This window comes from Medicago sativa, chromosome 1 (genome assembly GCF_051527215.1).
Source record: "Medicago sativa cultivar Bolivia chromosome 1, Bolivia_mono, whole genome shotgun sequence".
Classification (NCBI taxonomy): Eukaryota; Viridiplantae; Streptophyta; class Magnoliopsida; order Fabales; family Fabaceae; genus Medicago; species Medicago sativa.
In genome coordinates, this window is record NC_140749.1 from 78,745,469 (window position 1) to 78,765,133 (window position 19,665).

General features: G+C 33.2%; 1 protein-coding gene across 2 annotated transcripts; it reads left to right on the top strand.

The window, feature by feature from the left end:
- The first annotated feature begins 13,335 nt into the window (after nucleotides 1-13,335).
- Nucleotides 13,336-19,657, top strand: LOC146957808 (RING/U-box superfamily protein). 2 transcript variants are annotated; one of them, XM_085739254.1, is made up of 8 exons: nucleotides 13,336-13,488; nucleotides 13,626-15,029; nucleotides 16,117-16,232; nucleotides 16,992-17,582; nucleotides 17,875-18,187; nucleotides 18,769-18,934; nucleotides 19,120-19,222; nucleotides 19,322-19,657. In XM_085739254.1, exons 2-8 carry the CDS (start codon nucleotides 13,881-13,883, stop codon nucleotides 19,437-19,439), a joined length of 2,556 nt encoding a protein of 851 aa, XP_085595380.1. In that variant the 5' UTR covers nucleotides 13,336-13,488; nucleotides 13,626-13,880; the 3' UTR covers nucleotides 19,440-19,657. The 2 variants fall into 2 exon arrangements, with proteins under 2 accessions (XP_085595380.1, XP_085595384.1); XM_085739258.1 differs by having other exon boundaries at nucleotides 13,336-15,029.
- Nucleotides 19,658-19,665: the final 8 nt, after the last annotated feature.

A 19,665-nucleotide genomic window follows, 5' to 3' on the forward strand; every position in this document is an offset into this window, starting at 1 on the left:
GCACTCGATTTTGTTTCCTTAATCGAATTCAATTTCATTTCTGTTTCAGGGTTAACTGCAGATCTGAAAATGGATACTTGTTAGAATTCGATTTCCTTTTTTTTCAACCCTGAACGGCGTGTGAGAGAGAGAGAGAGGAACCAGTGAAAACCTTAAACCCAAAAATGGTGAAGTTTCTGAAGCCAAACAAGGCCGTCATCGTCCTTCAAGGACGCTACGCCTGGAAAAAAGCCGTCATCGTTTTGTGTTTTGAGCTCAGGTTTTTTGTTTTGATGAAAACCGTTTTGGTTTTTGTTGATTATTCGTACTTTAATGTTTTGGATCTGTGAACTGGTTTTTTATTTTTGATTATGGAATTGGTGTTACTGTTATCTGATAATTTATAATGCTACCATTTTGAGATTTAATTTTATGTATCGGTTGGTTTCATTTATTTGTGTGATTTGAATCCCTAAAATGGGGTTGATTAAAAAAAAAATTGTGGGTTGAGATTTGTTTGATTTGGAATAAAGAGATGAAGATTTGAGAATATGTATTGTTGAATTTGTTTTTCTAGTTTTTTTGGGTATTTATGAGTTTGAGTTGAAGATGATGAAAATTCATGAGTTTGGGTTTGAGTTGAAGATGATGAAAATTCATGGAGGAGTATGTAGAAGATGAAGAAGCATGATGGAAAAGAAGAAGATGGAAAACCTTGAAGAAGCACTTGAATTTTATCTGTCTTTCAATTTTATTTCTTTTTTTTCTTTCAATTTTTTTTATTTTAATTTTTGAAATGTTTAAGATGGTTTTTTAAATTTAAAAATGTTTTAATGACATGTTAATGTCATTTTCCCAGTTGGCACTGCCACATAGGTATTTCTTTGCCATATCAACGTTTTTGGAGGAAAAAATGGGGGGTAGGACGAAAAGTGCAACAAAAATGATAACTCAAGGACAATTTTGTTCTGTTTTAAAAGGGCAGGACCAATTTCGCTAGTAGGCCAAAACACGAGGACCAAAAGTGTAATTAAGCCTTACTTATATAATGCAAAAATAATTGGCTTCACTTTTCTCTGTCTTATTCCCATGGTTTTTCTCTTTGTATATCTCGATAGGAACGGGTAGAAACCGAAAAAGAGTAGCATATAATTTCCATATTGGAATTAGATATTACTCCCTCCGTCCCGGAATATCTGAGCCAGTTTGATTTTTCACACAGATTAAGAAAAATGTATAAATAAAGGGAAAAGTGGAATATATTGAATTGGGAATGATGAAAGTAGTATTAATTAGAGTTATATTGTATTGGGAATAATGAAAGTTGTATTGAAAATTGAAATGACTCAGTTATTTTGGGACATTTTTTTTTAGTAAATGGGTCAGATATTCCGGGACGGAGGGAGTAGCAAAATCCTCCCAAGTGATTATCTGTGGGCCCAATATCACATTTTGCTAGCAATTCACAAGATCCTATCAATAACATGGGATTCTAAATGCTACCATCTTCAAGCTTGAAATCTTAGAAAATTTCACAAAGAACATTCATGCAAGTCACATGCAATGCTTTACTCGTTTCTCAAGGAGCCCACTAATTGACCCCGATCTAAGGTGATCCTGTTTGATAAAAATCTACTTTGGATCACTGTCAAGGGAACCAAGTTTAATGGGTGAAATGATGTTATGGCTTCTTGGTGATGGAGTTTTGTGAAAAATCGTAGAGGATGGAAAAGGGGACAAAATGAATGGAGATAAAAATATTTTGTATGATGGGTTACCTAACAGTAACATAACCAACACGCCTTCGATTTTACATACCAATGTCTTTGTCTTGATACAAGTGGAACATAACATGATTGCCCATGTTTTAATTAATTATTAGTTTAAAGTTATACCTGATCCCCATATTGGTATGGATATATGGATTCCATGTGGCTAGCATGCTATCTGGAATTAACTGAAATGCAAATTTGTTTCATCTTATTGTTGCAATGTGTTGGTTGTTTTGCAAGATAAAGATACTCTCTTCTCGTTAATGTATCTAATTTATAATATAAAACAGATACATTAATAATATTTAATGAATCTAAGATTTTTTTTATGTGTGCGAGTTTTGAAAAAAATACATTTTTTACGGTAAATAAAACCATTCATTCAAAAGCTAAATAGAAATAATACAATCCAAATGATCATGAATGGGGCATTCTTCATCCACAATTTGAGATGAGGACAAGTGATTAAGATAATTTGGTACACATTAACAATAAATATAAAAAATTTAGAAGCCAAGAGGGTGTTAACAAATCAAAATTCTAATCCAACAATCAAAATAATTTCTTCCATAAATTATCAATGGTTAATAATAATTTGAGATCCACATTCTTTAATTTCTCTCAACTAGGAAAATAGATATCTGCATATGTTTGTTTAAATTGATTAATTATAGTCTCTCATATGACCAATCTAACCATATATATATATATATATATATATATATATATATATATATATATATATATATATATATATGGGATTTGCTAGAACACACCTTCTAAAAAATAAGTGGGTGTATTCTAGCAAATGTCTATAGGAGTTGCTAACATACACCCACCTATTTTTTAAAAGGAGTGTTTTAGCAACATTCACATTAAGGTATATCTAACAACTTTTTAGTTATATCTTTGCTAAAACACACCTTAATAAAAACTAGTGGGTGTATTCTAGCAAAACCCTATATATATATATATATGAGTTATGATAGAAGACACCTTTTATGAAGGTGTCTTTTATCAAGTTACTCTATGAGCATTTGCGAAAAGACACCAACTTACTTTTAGGAAGGTGTCTTTTATCAAAGTTATAACTAAAAAGTGAAAATCACACCTTAAGGTGTGACTTGATAAAAGACACCACCAAAGGGTGGCTTGTAACATAACCCATATATATATATATATATATATATATGGGTTATGTTACAAGCCACCCTTTGGTGGTGTCTTTTATCAAGTCACATCTTAAGGTGTGATTTTCACTTTTTAGTTATAACTTTGATAAAAGACACCTTCCTAAAAGTAAGTTGGTGTCTTTTCGCAAATGCTCATAGAGTAACTTGATAAAAGACACCTTCATAAAAGGTGTCTTCTATCATAACCCTATATATATATATATATATATATATATATATATATATATATATATATATATATATATATATATATATATAGACAAGTCATTTGATGGAAACATAACAAAAATTATTATTGACATTTATACACTCCAACGTGCCTTTGCCTCTGTATATATATGTATTATAGATTTTTTTCTTTAAAGCCAACACTTTTTATTAAAGAGATAACAAGTGAACAACACCACAGAATATGCCAAGAGTTCTTCAACTAGAAGATCAATGAAACCAACAAACAATAAAACCAAAAGAACAATACTAAAATAACATCATATCAACAAATTAAGGCAAATGGCTACACCACACATAGCTAAAAGAGTCTCATATTGGTTGAGACATGAATTGAATAAATATTTATTAATGGGGACAATCTTCACCTTATAAGCCAGTTTTTTAAAATTGTATTAGGTTTAATCAAGATTTCTAAGATAATATCAGAGCATCATCTAAAATCTGTTGAACCACTTGCTACCAGACTTCCGCCACCGGGTCACCCACCATTTGAATTCACGCACCAAATCCAATTAATTAAGCTGATTTTCTGGGATTATGTTAGACCGAATCACGATTTTTAAGATAGTGTCAGAGCATCATCCAAGATCTGTTGAACAACTTGCTAACATGTTTTCGCTGTCGGACCATCCATCATTTAAATCCACGCACGAAACCCAATTAAAATGGGCGTGAAGGGTTGTGTTAAAGAGTCTGGTTCTATTTGACGGTTCAGTTTTTTTAAATAGTTCTAATATTTAATTAAGTTTGTTTTTTTCAATGATCATAGTTATTAGTTAATAATATCAATTTGCTACAATTGGGTTAAAGAAATTAGTTCAATTCGAGTGAAACACATTTTGATTATTTGTAAAGGTAGTTTTAGTTTGGTTCGAAATTACGGTGCATTGAATCTCTATAATATATGGATTTGGTTGGAGACAAAACTGTTAAACTAAAGTGGGTTTTAGAACAATGTTTATAAGGTTTTGATGATAACAATTAATGTATTAAAGAATAATTTGGTACTTTAATGTATGTTCAAGTGTGTATGACTATATAATTAAATTATGACTTCAAGGTCAAGTTCTGAATACAAAGGAAAGTATTTTGGTACTAAGAAAAACATAGGGAACTTTTGAAAACTAACAAGATGATTTGAAAAAAGATCAACAAAAAGTCAAAGCTTTGATCAGAAGATGTCTTGAAGACTTTGACGAGAACAAGCTTTGATGGATTCAACCTCTAAAGGAATTGAGTTTTGATGATGTCAACGGTCTGGGTGACTCCAATAAGTTTTGTCTTCTTCTGAGGGAATGTCGTTTTCAACTTCTAATAGTATAGTTTATGGAATAAACAAAGAAATTCAAGGACAAATGGAATGCAATAGATCATTTAAAAAAAAGCAAAATATTTTTCAAGTACTATTCAACGACATTATCCAATTTTGAGGCAAAAAATTTCAAATCTGATCAAACTTCTCAAGGACGAAGTTGATGAGTTGACAACCTTCAAACAACGGCTCTATTTTTTCTCTTCGACCTGAGCAATTTGAAGAAATTGAGAGACTTCACATATTTTACAAGAGCCCAAACTCTGTCAAATTCAAAAGCATTCAAGCACTTGGAAAATTCTTACGAACTTAGTATCTTAGAATTTCTAGTGTTAGAAGTTTCTTGTTCTTAAAGTTAGTACTCTCTGACTTCTGAAAGTATAAACACATTTAAACTTATTGTTAAACTCTGATTGTAGAAGTCCTCTTGTGTGAGGCAAGGAAGTCTCTTACTTGTGTATTTAAACATTTGTAATCTTGTGTTATTATAGTGAAAAATGTAACAGCCCGATTTTCGCTAGATCTATTTAATTATTTATTTATTTGTGTTATGTGTGCTCTTATGTGATTATTGCCTCTGTGTGTATTTTTGGTTGGGATTCGTAGAATTCGGTATTAGAGGGGTATTTTAGTCATTTTGAACTTAGGGGCATTTTGGTCATTTTGAGAGTAGGGGTAATTTTGTAATTTTGACGGAAGATTATTTTAGTGCTTAGTGTGAGTTGTTATTTTACTAAGTGTTAGGGAGTTGTAGTAATTTATTTTATTACCGATAAGTGACCGTTAATGTTATATTTTACCGCTAAGTGAGTAGTAACATTTTTGAGGTTAGAATAAAAATGAGTTAGGCCCATTAAGGTTTGTGAGATAATATATAAACTAATGTTAGTAGAGAAATAGGGTTTTTCACCAACATTTTTCATTTGAGAAGAGAAGAGATAGAGGCTAGAGGGAAGAACAAGAACAAGGGTTAGAGGCAAGAGGGGATTCATCATCTAGGAGCTAAATTGAAGCTTGGGTTAGAGATTCTTGGTGCTAGAGGTAAGAGGGTTAGGTTTCAACCATAATTCCTAACTTTTCATTTCTACCCATTTTGTGAAATTGATGAATTGAACCTAATTAATTGTAAATTCGTGCTCATGTTTTGATGCAATGTTTGGGTATGTAAATTGAATGTTAATTGAGTTGTTGATGATGAAATTACATGCTTAAATTGTGGTTATATGTGTACTTTGCATTTTTGTCCAAAAATGATGATATGAGGTGTTGTTGTGATGAATTATTGATGAATTCATGATGGTTAGTTGCTGTTGTTGTTGAGAGATGTTGTTGTTGATGATTAAAACCTTGGGTAATCATAATTGTGGAGTTTGCTATGACTTTGTGTTGTTTTTGAAGTTTTAATGAAAAATGGGTCAAATGATGATTTTTGTTGTAAGGTTGTTTTGGTGCAAATTTTATATGGATTTGTGTGTCTTTTCATGTTTAGAAATGTTTGGACAGACCTTGGAATCAAATTTGGGCATTGGGGAGTCAAAATTGAGGTTTTGGGGTGAAAATGGCTCTTTTTCCCGAAACTACTATCACAACTCGCCCCCGTGCTCGCAATGGCGAGTTGGATGCGAGCAGCAGGGGCTCCCTGGAGCTTACTCGCAATGGCGAGTTACACAGGGCAGCACCCCCTGTTTCGCATTCTTGCATCTTTTTCCCTCGTTTTTGTTGTGAACTGGTTTTGGTACAAACATGAAAATTGTAGATAATATTTTTAGCTTTCTAAAGGCGTTGGTTTGACTTGAATATGATTTTTGGTTTTCAAGTTATGGGAAAATATTCTTGAAAAGTTTTATCGAAAAACCCGCATAACTAATTCTAAGTCGACCCAAACCTTGTGGAATGTTTTTAATCTTTGAAACTTGATTTTTATGAGTTCAATTAAGGTATTCAAACTATGATGTGGTGAATCTAACTTGTCTTTCTTTGAAAATGGAAATTTTTGTGAAAAGTGATCAAGTGAGACGAACTTCGGAATTTTTGCGAATTCTCCATATGTGGCCGATGAAATGCTTATGTAACCTCTATTGCACGCATAAGTGACTTGTGAGAGTACATGGCATAGGCAATTGAGCTTGTAGAATTGGTTTTGGTTCATAACCTCTAATTATTTTATGTTGTGATTTTGAGATACGAACTTTGTTGAAAATGACTTTAAGAGCTAATTGTCTTGTGAATCCTTTATGGATAGTTGATATATTATGAGTGGAGATGATTAATGGTGTATATATGTGACAACTACATGTTAATTGGAATATGGATGTTGTTGGTGATTGTATATATGTTATGTGGTGGTGAATTGTTGTTGATTTCATATATACTAAATCTTGGTGATGTTGAGGTGATTTGTATGTGTGAACATATGCATTTGGAGTTGAGCCATATGTTCAAGCATTCATGACTGATGGTGGTGGATTTTATATCCAATTGAGATGATTACGATGTTTTTGTTGCATCGGAGGTGACGACCTTGGAGGAGACTCGGTACCGCATGCATCTAGATGAGTCTAGAGCCATTGCATACATTGTTGGTGAATTGAAATGCATTTGAGTTGTGAATGATGATTGAATTTGTTAATTGTTGATTGACATGGTTGAATTTGTGATGCGTGTATGATACACTTGTTGATATGAACTTGGGATGATTATATTGAATGATGTGAATGTTATGAATACTTGTGAGTACATGTATAGTTTGTTATTCATCGTTCTTAAATATATCTTTCATTCTCAAAGTTCCTTGTTAATTTTAATTGGATTATGATGATGTAATGCTAACCCTCAGTGATTTACCACCTACCTTTCCGTATGGACGGGTAGATGGAGTGCAGGATGCTTAGACTTTGTGTTGATGTTGCCGAGGAGCGGAGTTCCTCTTTTTATGAGCAAGTGTCTAGATTAGGGCTCTGATCTAGGGTAGTACTTGCACGTTGGATTTCTATTTGATTATGTAGTTTTGGTGTTGAGACATTATTATGTTGAGATTTGAGATCATGTATTTATTATCATGAGATTTGGAGATGTTATTCATATGGTTATGTATGTTCCGCTGCTATGTTATGTAACATGACATTTTATGCATGTATGATATGTTTGGATTTTGTGTGAGACGTAACGTCTATTTCTTGAATATTCGTTATATTCGCGTGTTTTATCGCTTTAATAGAGATAGGGCGTTACAAAAAATTTCATTAAAAGTGAGGTGAACCAAGATAATTGCTTGTGTTGTCTCTCCTTCTCTCTCCGTCTGTTTTTATCTTTCACCTCTTGATTGCATACCTGATAAACAATTAGTTTTTTTTTTGAAAAATCAATACAATTCAACTCCCATTTTTTGTGTTTTTCTCATCTTCAAAAACCATTAATAAATTGATTCAATTCATCTAAACCATGATAACCGTTCAACTCGGTTTTCTTTCTAAATTGAACCATAATCATCCCTAAAAATATTTGCCACTCCTTTTCCTTTATGCATAAAATTTACAACTCCCAAGCAACCCATTTTTTTTCTTCCAAAAAAACCGACACTTTTATATATTTTTTTAAATTTACACTACTAGAAAAAGCAAAATTAAGGAGAAAAATTAGTGACGGAGAAAAAAAATCTCTCACAAATTCCTTGGTCGCAAAATTTAGTGACGGAATTAGAGAGGGATTTCACGTTTTCCCTCTCTAAATTTCGCTCACTAATTTTTGCTTTTTTAGTAGTGTTGCATGGAACAATTTTTTACTTTAATACTACAACGTCTTAATTAAGTAAGCCACTTCAACAAAATCTATATAACCCACTTTGGCATCTCACATTCCTCCAAATTCCAATGGATAGGAAAAAAAAGAAGAAATATATTGATTCACACTTCATTGGAGATGCTATAATGACCCAATCTCCAATAAGCGTCGGAGTAAGACAAGGGCCTGATTTCACTCGTGGTAGTGTCCCCTTTCCTCTCCATACACATACATTCATTCATTTCATAGTACTGGTCCTTCACCTGGAAGAAAGAGTTCTCCAACCTCTCCTACTTTGAGTTCATACACAGAGGTGGTCCTCTTTAGTTCTGTTTAGTAGAGACAATCCTAAATATAAAATACTCCATTGTTACTCTATTTGCTCCCCATTATAAATATTATTTGACATTACATTACATTAAGAAAATAGGTATCATAATAAATTTTAATGTTGTTATAAAACATCCACAATGGTAGGAAGCTAAAAAGTGTGTTTAAATAGGTGTGTACACATGATTTATTTATAATTTTTTTAATAAAAATATATATTAAAGATTGAATGACTCAAATGATAGTAAACTAAAAAGAATCCTTAAATATATCTCACTTGTATGTATTTAATACGTGTATTTAGAAAATAAACATAAAGAAATCGAAGAGAGCAAAAGTCACGTGAATCTGAGATGGTGAGACCAACTTTTATAGTATATTTTCTTTTATATTTTATTTAATCGTAGAACTTGTTAGTTGTTGAAGAAAAAAAAATTCTTATATAAATTATGATAACTAATAGATAAGATACACTTACCAGTTTTTTTCTTCCTCCAGTGGGTCTTAATAGGATGGAGGACATATTAAGTAAAAGACCCTATGTTCGAGATACTTTAATACCAACTGTATGCCTATGAGGAAAAACAGATGGAACTATAAAATGCAGACATTTACGGCCAAACAAAAGAGATGGATGCTTAGGAATTTTAAGTATTTGTGCTTAAAAGGTGAGACAATAATTTAAAACAACTGTAGAGATTTGGTTCCTTGGACGTCTATCACAAACATATATTAGAATCAGATACTTATCATTCTTAATTCCAAGGAAAAGATTTAAGAAATGTTTTTATAATTTGGATTATTGGTGTAGTGACTCTAGATTTTAAACTTTTCAACTCTTCTTTTTACCAACCTCAATCCAAGTTTTCTGGAATTAAACTATTTTGTTCAAGCTTTGTGATACAGACCCTCTTGCATGCAAAGTAAATTATGAATCCTAAAATTATAGATAATTTATAACTTACTACAATTTTTTTTTTTTATTATTTAGTGACTAAAGACCAATTCATAGATAAAAGTCTCATCCAAAAAAAGAAAATTAAATGATTTTTTTTTGACAAAAGAAAATTAAATGATTAACATTAGTTGTTAAATTGGTCACAGAATTATTTAGTGCTATATTTAAAGATAAATTGGCGACTGATTTGAAAATTCATTGATAAATTAGTCTTTGCGAAAGTTACTGAAATTTTTCCATCTATAAATCAATTTATACTAATGAAGGTTAGATGCGGTGGAAGTGGAGGTGGTGAATCACGGTTTGTAACCTCGTAGTAAGAACCATCATCCGACATGTTTCGAATAAGATTATATCTAATAAAAAAATAAATTGAAAAAATAATGTTTTTTTTTATTATTACGAGAAATAAGTCATTATATAATTTATGTTATTATATAATTTATGCTATTGAAATATTCCGTAAAATACCAAAATCAACCAGATATGACAGTGTTTAGAACCAAAATCATATCATCATATCATATCATAGTCTATAAATAACTAAACTCACAATTACCTCTCCCCCCCGACTAAAACTCACATTCTGATATTAACCATGTTTGAGAACAGCACAAAAGAAGAAGAAAAAAAATAACATCATGTTTGAGAATTTTTGTTAATTTGAAAACGTGGTTCTCACCAAGAATTAGGTCTTAGGTTAGTTTTCATAGTGAGAATCTTTAGTCATAAACAAATTGGAAGCTGTTCCACGCCATTTTCATTAGAAGATTTTTATGTTGCCTAGTAGTATTTAATTTCTCTCTATAGGTAAAACCACTCGTCTAATTTTTGTTAGTTGTGACTAATTTTTGTTCTAATTACATAAATAAAAAAACATTCCAATTTGACATATCAACGAAACCATTTTAAAATGATTATAAAGTACTTTTCAGGATATATATGCACTTAATAAAAAACTTGCTGGTTACTGAAAACATCTAAAGTTTCCCTTCAATTAGAATACAAAAACTTAGAAACAGTCTTCTGTTAAAAAAAACTTATAAATAATCTTACTTATAATTTATAAACTGGTCATCTCTATCACTAGTTTTGGTGATTGATAGTTTTTTTTTTTTTTTTTGTGACACATTGATCATTGATAGTTGAACAACCAATTTAGCCACTATTTGACTCAAATAATTAGGTTAGATCATACGAGAAGGATAGGAATAACATTTATTTTGTTAACCACTTAGACACGTGGCTGTTACAGGCAATGTTTTAGGTTTTTAATTAATAAAATTATTAGTTGTCAACATCAGTATACAATGAGAGCCAATTCCTCGTAGATTACTTGATAATGATTATTATTTAAATTATTTGAAAGGACCATAATAATGTTATAAAAAAATATGGTTAAAATGAGAAACTACTTATAGTAACATTTGAGAAATAATATGATTTAATGAGTGTAGAGTCCTTTAAAATGAGTGTAGAGTCCTAGTAAATTAGGAGTAAGTGGTAACTTTTTTTATACAAGAAAAACTATTAATTATTTTGATAACTTATTTTTTATAAAAACAAAGAGAAAACAAAGATTAAAGAGAAAACAAAGAAAAACAAACAGAAAGAAAAAGCTTCTAAGAAGCTAACTACTCCCGAAGGTAAAAAGTGCCGGCGGCATCGCTTTGAAGAAGGTTAATGAGGCCAGCAGGAGGAGATACATGAAGAGCAAGACCATTATCAGATGAAGCTCCAAGCTTAACCATAAAATATGCACATTGGTTCCCCTCTATGAGAGTGTGAGAAACCGTAATATTACTTTGAAGAAGCAATTGTTTTTTGTTTTGAATAAGGACCACGTATCAGTATCTCTCCACGGGGCCATATAAAAGATTGATGCAAACAAGAGAATCAGAATAACAAGCTAGCTCCGTGTAACCCAAATCCCTTGTCATAACCAGGCCATGACAAATGGCAGAAAATAACAGGGGCAATAGGAGAAAAGTTGTTTGAATCTATGTATTTATGATATGTGAATATGTGAGCTAATTTTTTTAGCTTATATGTCACTTTTTAACACTATTTTATCGGTTAGAGTTCACGTGAGTACCATAAAATCATGTGCGTCCCATATCAATTTAGTGGGATCCATGCAATTGTTTTTTTATCAAGTAGTTAATTGGTTAGAAATTCATCTTTTAAGGTGAATAAGTGAGTTTACACTAACACTTATATATATATTATGCAATATCTATACCAATTAAGCTAAATCATGTACAAATTTATTAATCAGCAAGAACACTTATTCAACGTCTTATTTTGTCTCTATATTTTTTGTGTATCACATGACCAATCTATTATATGCACTTCAATTTACTTCCTTTATTTCTTTCTCGTTATAGTGATAGGTTAAATTTTTGGGTGTCATAGAATTACTTTCCCAATGAAAATGTGTAGAAATTCGGCGGCATCGCTTTGAAGAAGGTTAATGAGGCCAGCAGGAGGAGAGACATGAAGAGCAAGACCATTATCAGATGAAGCTCCAAGCTTAACCATAAAATATGCACATTGGTTCCCCTCTATGAGAGTGTGAGAAACCGTAATATTACTTTGAAGAAGCAATTGTTTTTTGTTTTGAATAAGGACCACGTATCATAGTATCTCTCCACGGGACCATATAAAAGATTGATGCAAACAAGAGAATCAGAATAACAAGCTAGCTCCGTGTAACCCAAATCCCTTGTCATAACCAGGCCATGACAAATGGCAGAAAATAACAGGGGCAATAGGAGAAAAGTTGTTTGAATCTATGTATTTATGATATGTGACTATGTGAGCTAATTTTTTTTAGCTTATATGTCACTTTTTAACACTATTTTATCGGTTAGAGTTCACGTGAGTACCATAAAATCATGTGCGTCCCATATCAATTTAGTGGGATCCATGCAATTGTTTTTTATCAAGTAGTTAAGTGGTTAGAAATTCATCTTTTAAGGTGAATAAGTGAGGTTTCCAAAGTTTACACTAACTCATATATATATATATATATATATATATATATATATATATATATATATATATATATTATGCAATATCTCTACCAATTAAGCTAAATCATGTACAAATTTATTAATCAGCAAGAACACTTATTCAATGTCTTATTTTGTCTCTATATTTTTTGCGTATCACATGACCAATCTATTATATGCACTTCAATTTACTTCCTTTATTTATTTCTCGTTACAATGATAGGTTAAATTTTTGGGTGTCATAGAATTACTTTCCCAATGAAAATGTGTAGAAATTTGAGTGTTTGTGTTGCTAGCATTAATGCTAGCATGTCCACTTCTAGTTACTTTCCCCTATATTTTAAAAAATATATATGATAAATTATTGCATTTTTTACATTTATTTAAAATAAAACACACAAGTGGAAATACTTTATATACTTTTTTTTTATCAAGTAAATATTTTATAATAACGAACAAACTTAATATCTTGAAAACATAGAGTTTTAAAGGAGAAATCTGTCATACTTTATACATTATGGTTCAACTAGACTCGAAAGATTAATCAGCGATATCGTAAACACAATTCATAAAAAAAAAGCTTTAATTTGGTTTTATGTATGTAAAAAAATGATAAGTGGAAAACACAATTTTGATTTAGATGTTAAGACAGAGATTAATTAAGAAGACTACACACCACGCATCGCCACACCACTATCTTTCTTTCTCTCTCATCTTTCTTTAATTAATATAAATAAATTCTGACATCATATCGTATGATCCTCTCATTCCATTCACCTTTCTTCCTTTTCCTTATTTGTTTCTGCGTTTTTCGCTCTTTTTTTCACCTCACCCTTTTTTTCTCTCTTTTTTCCCACGATTTTTCTAGGGTTTCTTTTTCCCTCTTTCTTCCTCAATTCACGATCATACCCACTCTCAGGTACGTCAATTTCTTCGTACCCTACTTCCATTCCGCTGATCCTAATTTTCATTTTCATATTGTGTATGTTGATTACGCAATTTCATTGAAATTCGATATTGTGTATGTTGATTTTGATAACTCGTATCGTTTATCAGGTGGCATGTGTGTTGGTGGGGATTTGAATTTCAATTTCATTAGGGAAACACTTTTATTGCTTTCCCCTCTTTTTCTTATGGCTTTCATGACTCTTAGATTATGCTTCCCTTTTTTCTTTTTCTTTTTTGTTTTCCTTTTTGGTTTCCGAGAGATTCATTTTCAAATGTTGGTTTAGCAATTCGGGGGGTTGTATTTATTAGGTTGGGTGGGTTCTATATATTGTATAGTGGTTGTGGTGGAGATTCTGTTTGAGGATGACAGATTTTCAATCACTACAGCAGAAGCCTGAATCTGCTGATGCTCATTCTGATTTTGACCATGGATTGGATGACTTTATGCGTGGTCATTTGGACGATTGTATGTCATTTGCTTCGTGTAGTTCTTCCCGTGTACAAGATGATGAGGATGATGAGAGTGATCAGTTGGTTCGGAGGAGACGGAGGTCTGATCTTGAAGGAGATGATTTAGCAGAGTCATCAGCTGCGCGGAGGCGCCATTCGCGAATTTTGAGTAGATGGGCTGCCAGACAGGCGCAGGAGATGATAACTACTATTGAGAGGAGGAATCGTGAGTCTGAGTTGATGGCGCTTGCCGGGTTACATACGGTGTCCATGTTGGACTCCTCTTTTTTGAGGGGGTCGCAGTCTCCTACTTCTGGTCAGGAGGGGGCTGTTGAGAGACCGAGCACTCAGGCGTCTTCCATTCTGCAGATGTGGCGTGAATTGGAGGATGAACATATGTTGAATCGGGCACGTGAAAGGATGAGAGAAAGGTTGAGGCAGCAAAGAAGTTCTGATGCTAATACCAATGTGTCAAGTACCATGTCTGACAGCCGAGGAAGTGAGAATCGAGGGAGTTTGGGGGATGCAAGTGAAAGTGAAAATGATTATGGTACCTGGTCACATGATCAGATTGGATCACGGAATGCACTTGGGAATCGTGATGGGTCTAGCAGGGAGCAATCTCCTGATCTTGGCGAAGTTGAGAGGGAGAGAGTTAGACAGATTGTTCGGGGATGGATGGAAAGTGGTATTAGTGATCGTTCATCTAATGTGAGCCAAAGAAACACCAACCACAGATCAGAATGGCTTGGAGAAACAGAGCGTGAGAGGGTGAGAATTGTCAGGGAATGGGTGCAAATGACTAGCCAACAGCGAGGTTCACGTGGGAGCCGTAGGGATGCTCAAGTAAGTCAATCTGCTCCAGCTGATCGGACTCGTGATATTGCAGCTGACCATGATGAACGTCAACCAGAGCATGTTCGGCGGGACATGTTGAGGTTGCGTGGAAGACAGGCTCTAGTTGATTTGCTTGTTAGGGTAGAAAGGGAAAGACAAAGAGAGCTTGAGGGTTTGTTGGAGCATCGAGCTGTTTCTGATTTTGCTCATCGCAATCGTATTCAGGTCTGTTGTGTACCCTATCAGAATTCAGATTTATCTTGCAATTTATATTTACCTTGGTCATGGTGTTTTCACTTCACTTAATGGAAAACCTGAGCAGATTATGAAAGCAACAAAGTCTTACAATAACTTATGTTTAATTCAAGGCTTCAATAATTTATATTATAGTTGGGATTTTGACTTTAAATAGACTCTTCAATTATGCATTATGTTCTTCCTTAATATGGAATGATCTGCATATGTGTTCTTCTGTTCTCTGATATGTCTGGTACTCTGATTTGGACTGTGGCTTTTCTCTCCTTGGATATAGTTATAGATTTTCAATGGTTTTTCAGTATTTAAGGTTGCTATATGTGTGGAATATTTGATAAAATGTTTTTTGTGTTTCTTCTCTAATTTGTTTCATTGAATTATTTTTATTAATTGAAACCATCCATGTAGTATTTCTTTGAAAATCACTATAATATGCTCCTTAGGACGTTGAGTGTGAAAAACTGTTTGGATGATTACAGATATATGTTCCTTAAAACATAGAGCGTCCTTAAGACGTTGAGCGTGAAAATCACTATAAATCACTTGAAAATTACCATAATATGTTCCTTAAAAAATAGAGCGTGAAATATTTTTTGGATGAGTACAGATCACCTGCCCAGAGTGGCAGATATTTTATTGCATTATAAAATTCAGAACATTTGCTTGTTATTTTCCAGTCTAATTCAAGATTTTTTAAGACTATAATTCAAGAGGTATTCACGTGCTCTGTATTATCAAACCTTTACATAGAAAGGAATAACAAAATTTGAATATTTTATTCATTGTTCAGTTATTCGTTGTAGTGGAAAATGGGCCGAGTTATGAATGCTTATTATAATATATCTCCTTCTTTTGTTACATGAGCCACTACACATTATTTTGGTTTTTGGTTCATCAGTTGACTCCTTTATCTTTAATTACTTCGTTACCAAATAATTAATAAATCACGAGACTCGGAAATACCGGTGTACATATAACTTGGTTGTTTTTACTTTTTTTCACAAAATATACATCTTCTAGTTTTAAATCAACTATTTATGCAATATTATCATTTCAGTCATTGCTCAGAGGTAGATTCCTCCGAAACGAAACTGTTGAAGATGAGAGGCCTCCTTCTACAGCTGCAAGTGAATTAGTTCAGTTAAGACAACGGCACACGGTCTCTGGTATAAGGTATGCAATTTAATACTTACTTCCACAGATTTTCCTTTCACTCTGCTCATCATTTCAGTCTATTTAGGATTATAATTTTTTTGAAGTTTTTTTCAGAATCTAAATTGATATGTAGAAAAACTTTGATTTTGTATCTTAGACACCTCCAAGATACAGAAGGAAATTATTATGCTATCTTGTAATTTTAATAAAATTAATTTTTAACTGTAAACCTATGTTGTGGGCTGTGCCTCTGTCTTTTATATCCAATATTAGAAATTAGAAATAAGATTAGAAGTGGTTTAGTTGGTCTAACATCTCTTTCAAGGAGAAGTAACTTCAGTGCACATTGGTGGATATTTATTTGTCCCTTGTGCTTTGTATAATATGTAACTTTGACGGACAATGGTGGATCTTCCTTGTACTCATCATTTTATTCGTTGTTGATATTGATATCGGAATTTATATAGCTATATTTTAATTATTGATTTTAAGTTTAGCTATTTGATTATTATTGATTTCAAATGAATTATTGTTATTGTTGTTGTTATTATTTTGCAAAAGGAATTGGCATTTCTGTGGTTCAATGAGACAAGGGGGGTTACACCGAGTGTGTCCCCTTGGCTTGCTTCTTCTCATTTTCAAAAAAATCTTTTATATTGCTATCCAATGCATCTGTGGTAAATGTGTTAATGATCAGGCATTTATTAGATTATGGTATGTTGATGATTTTTGTTGAGTACAACTTATGCTTATTACCAACACTCATATGGTGTTCAGGGAGGGGTTTCGCTCAAGATTAGAGAATATTGTCCGTGGTCAATCAAGCACCAATCCTGATGCCACATCAAATAGTAACATTGATGAAACAAGACATGATGAGAACCAATCAAACAATCTCATAGATGCCCAACTAGAAAATTATGACCAAGAGCAGATTAGGAGCCTGGAAACTGATGCACGTCAGTTTCCTAATCAAACAGGAACTTCGGAGAGTAGCACAAGTGAACCTATTAATTGGCAAGAAGCTAGTAATCAAGGAGGGAATTGGCAGGAACAAATTACCGAAAATGGGGGAGGAAACTGGCCGCAGAGAATTAATGGTACATTAAATCATCTTAGAGATGGAAGGGAAGCCAGTGATTGGCCACAAGAAACTCCCAGAAATTCAGCTGGGGATGATCCTCATCCACAGGAAGCTCAAAGAATATGGCAGGACGATAACACAAGGGAAGCTGTTGGTAATTGGTCTGAAGGACCTTCTGCAGCTTCAAGGAATCGCCGTAGTGTTCCTTTTAGAAGGTTCAATAGATTTCATCCTCCTGACGATGATAATGTATACAGTATGGAGCTTAGAGAACTTCTGAGCAGGTAATCCTTCCCTTTTGAATATTTTGCATCGCAGACAGCTTTTTGAGCCTGTTTCACTTATATTTATCAAATTTCCAACTGGCATTGGAGAGATGGAATTAGAAGATGCATTCCCAAACGTGTCTTGATTTCTGTGGGAAAACTTGTTTAACCCTTTCCAAAATCTAAAATAAATGACCTATTTCTACCTTGATACTGTACAGAACATGGCTTGATACTTCATTTACTGGCTTTCATTTCTTCCATGCATCATGCCTTGTGATAGTTATGGATCTTTATATTAATGTTTCAGGAGAAGTGTATCTAACCTTCTTCGGAGTGGTTTCCGTGAAAGTCTGGATCAACTAATACAGTCATATGTTGAAAGGCAAGGCCATGCACCAATTGACTGGGATTTGCATCGAAACTTGCCTACGCCGACTCCTGTCTCACCGGAACGAGACCCTGATCAGCAGGGTGATGAACGTAACGAGGGACAGCATGAAGCCATTAACAGACCTTCACCGGTGTTGCCTTCTCCACCAGTGCCCCCGCCACAACCACTTTGGCACCAAGATTTGCATCAAACTGGATGGTCTCGTCATACCATGCACCGCTCTGAAATTGTGAGCAATTTTCTTATATAACTTTCCTGTGTTCGTAAGATAGCACTTTTGAATCCTTAACAAAAAAAATATTACCTAGGGATTTGCATACAGAATATAGTAGTATATTTCGTCTTATCATCATTCTTTTAACATGTAATCAATTTAAGCTTCTTTGCAAAAACATTAATTGTTGCTGCTAAGAGTACCAGTTGAAGCTAGAAAATTATTAAATTTGATCCGGTTCACGATGTTAGTTAAGGTTACTTGTCATAATATTTATGTTGATTAGTACCATGCTAAATGATTAAAAATATATTTCATAAGATATCTAAGTAGCTCCTAGTTGAATATGTGAAATGAGAAATTATGGATAGTTTTAAAGCTCTGGGTTGTCTGCTGTTTGTGATCTTTGTTGTTAGGTCTTGGCTAATGATACATTTTTCTGACAACAGGCCACTCTAATTACTCTTTTCTTCCATTTATTTTGTGTTCTTATGTTTGCCTAGTCCTTTGCTTATGCAAGTGTACCCTTCTATGCTTTCATACTATATTTTTTAGAATACTTTTTAAATTACTGTTTTGATTCTGACTGGGAGCAGGAATGGGAGATAATGAATGATTTAAGATCAGATATGGCAAGACTTCAGCAAGGCATGAATCACATGCAGAGGATGTTGGAGGCCTGCATGGATATGCAACTGGAATTGCAGAGATCTGTCCGACAGGAGGTCTCTGCAGCTCTCAACCGCTCGGCTGGTGAAAATGGTGTGGTTTTTTTTCTGCTTCATTCATTGCTATTGGATGCCACTGTTGTGTTTTGTTTGAATGAATTTATTATTTTGGTTATAGTGCAACTGTATTAGTTTCATTTATTCAAACATTTGTTGCTTATTTCTGTTGACCTTTTTTTTTATCTCGTTGCTCATTGTATATTAATAATCTATTTGTAGGATTGGTTGTTGGGACATCTGATGATGGGTCTAAATGGGGACATGTGAAAAAAGGAACCTGCTGTGTATGTTGTGATAACCACATTGATTCGCTTTTGTACAGGTATTTACACATAGTTTGTTCTAATGAAAGAAATTCAACCCCATATATTAGTTGTTTTTTTATTAGTGGTTTTCTAATCCAAATTTCAATTTCTTGCAGATGTGGACACATGTGCACTTGTTCAAAATGTGCCAGTGAGTTAATTCGTGGAGGAGGTAAGTGTCCTTTATGCCGAGCGCCAATTGTTGAGGTGGTCAGAGCATATTCCATACTGTAAAAAGGAAAATTGGAAGGACACGGAAAAGAAGAAAAGATCTCGAGGGTGTTAATCTCAGTTCTGGATGTCTCGAGGTTCTTATTTATAAGTGTTCAGTAGATGCCTTGTTTTTCTGATTACATATGGAACCTCACGAATTGTATAATTGGATTAGCAAATGGCTCTGTTAATTCATCATTCTTGCGTAAATAAATAGTTGGCCTATTATTCTTTACAAATCTTTCTT

Excerpts from the sequence above, each read along its gene's own strand:
- LOC146957808 (XM_085739258.1), top strand. The coding sequence starts at position 13,881 with ATGACAGATTTTCAATCACTACAGCAGAAGCCTGAATCTGCTGATGCT. Across the intron at positions 15,030-16,116 it reads CTCATCGCAATCGTATTCAG|TCATTGCTCAGAGGTAGATT; the intron begins GTCTGTTGTGTA and ends TTATCATTTCAG. Across the intron at positions 18,188-18,768 it reads CCATGCACCGCTCTGAAATT|GAATGGGAGATAATGAATGA; the intron begins GTGAGCAATTTT and ends GACTGGGAGCAG.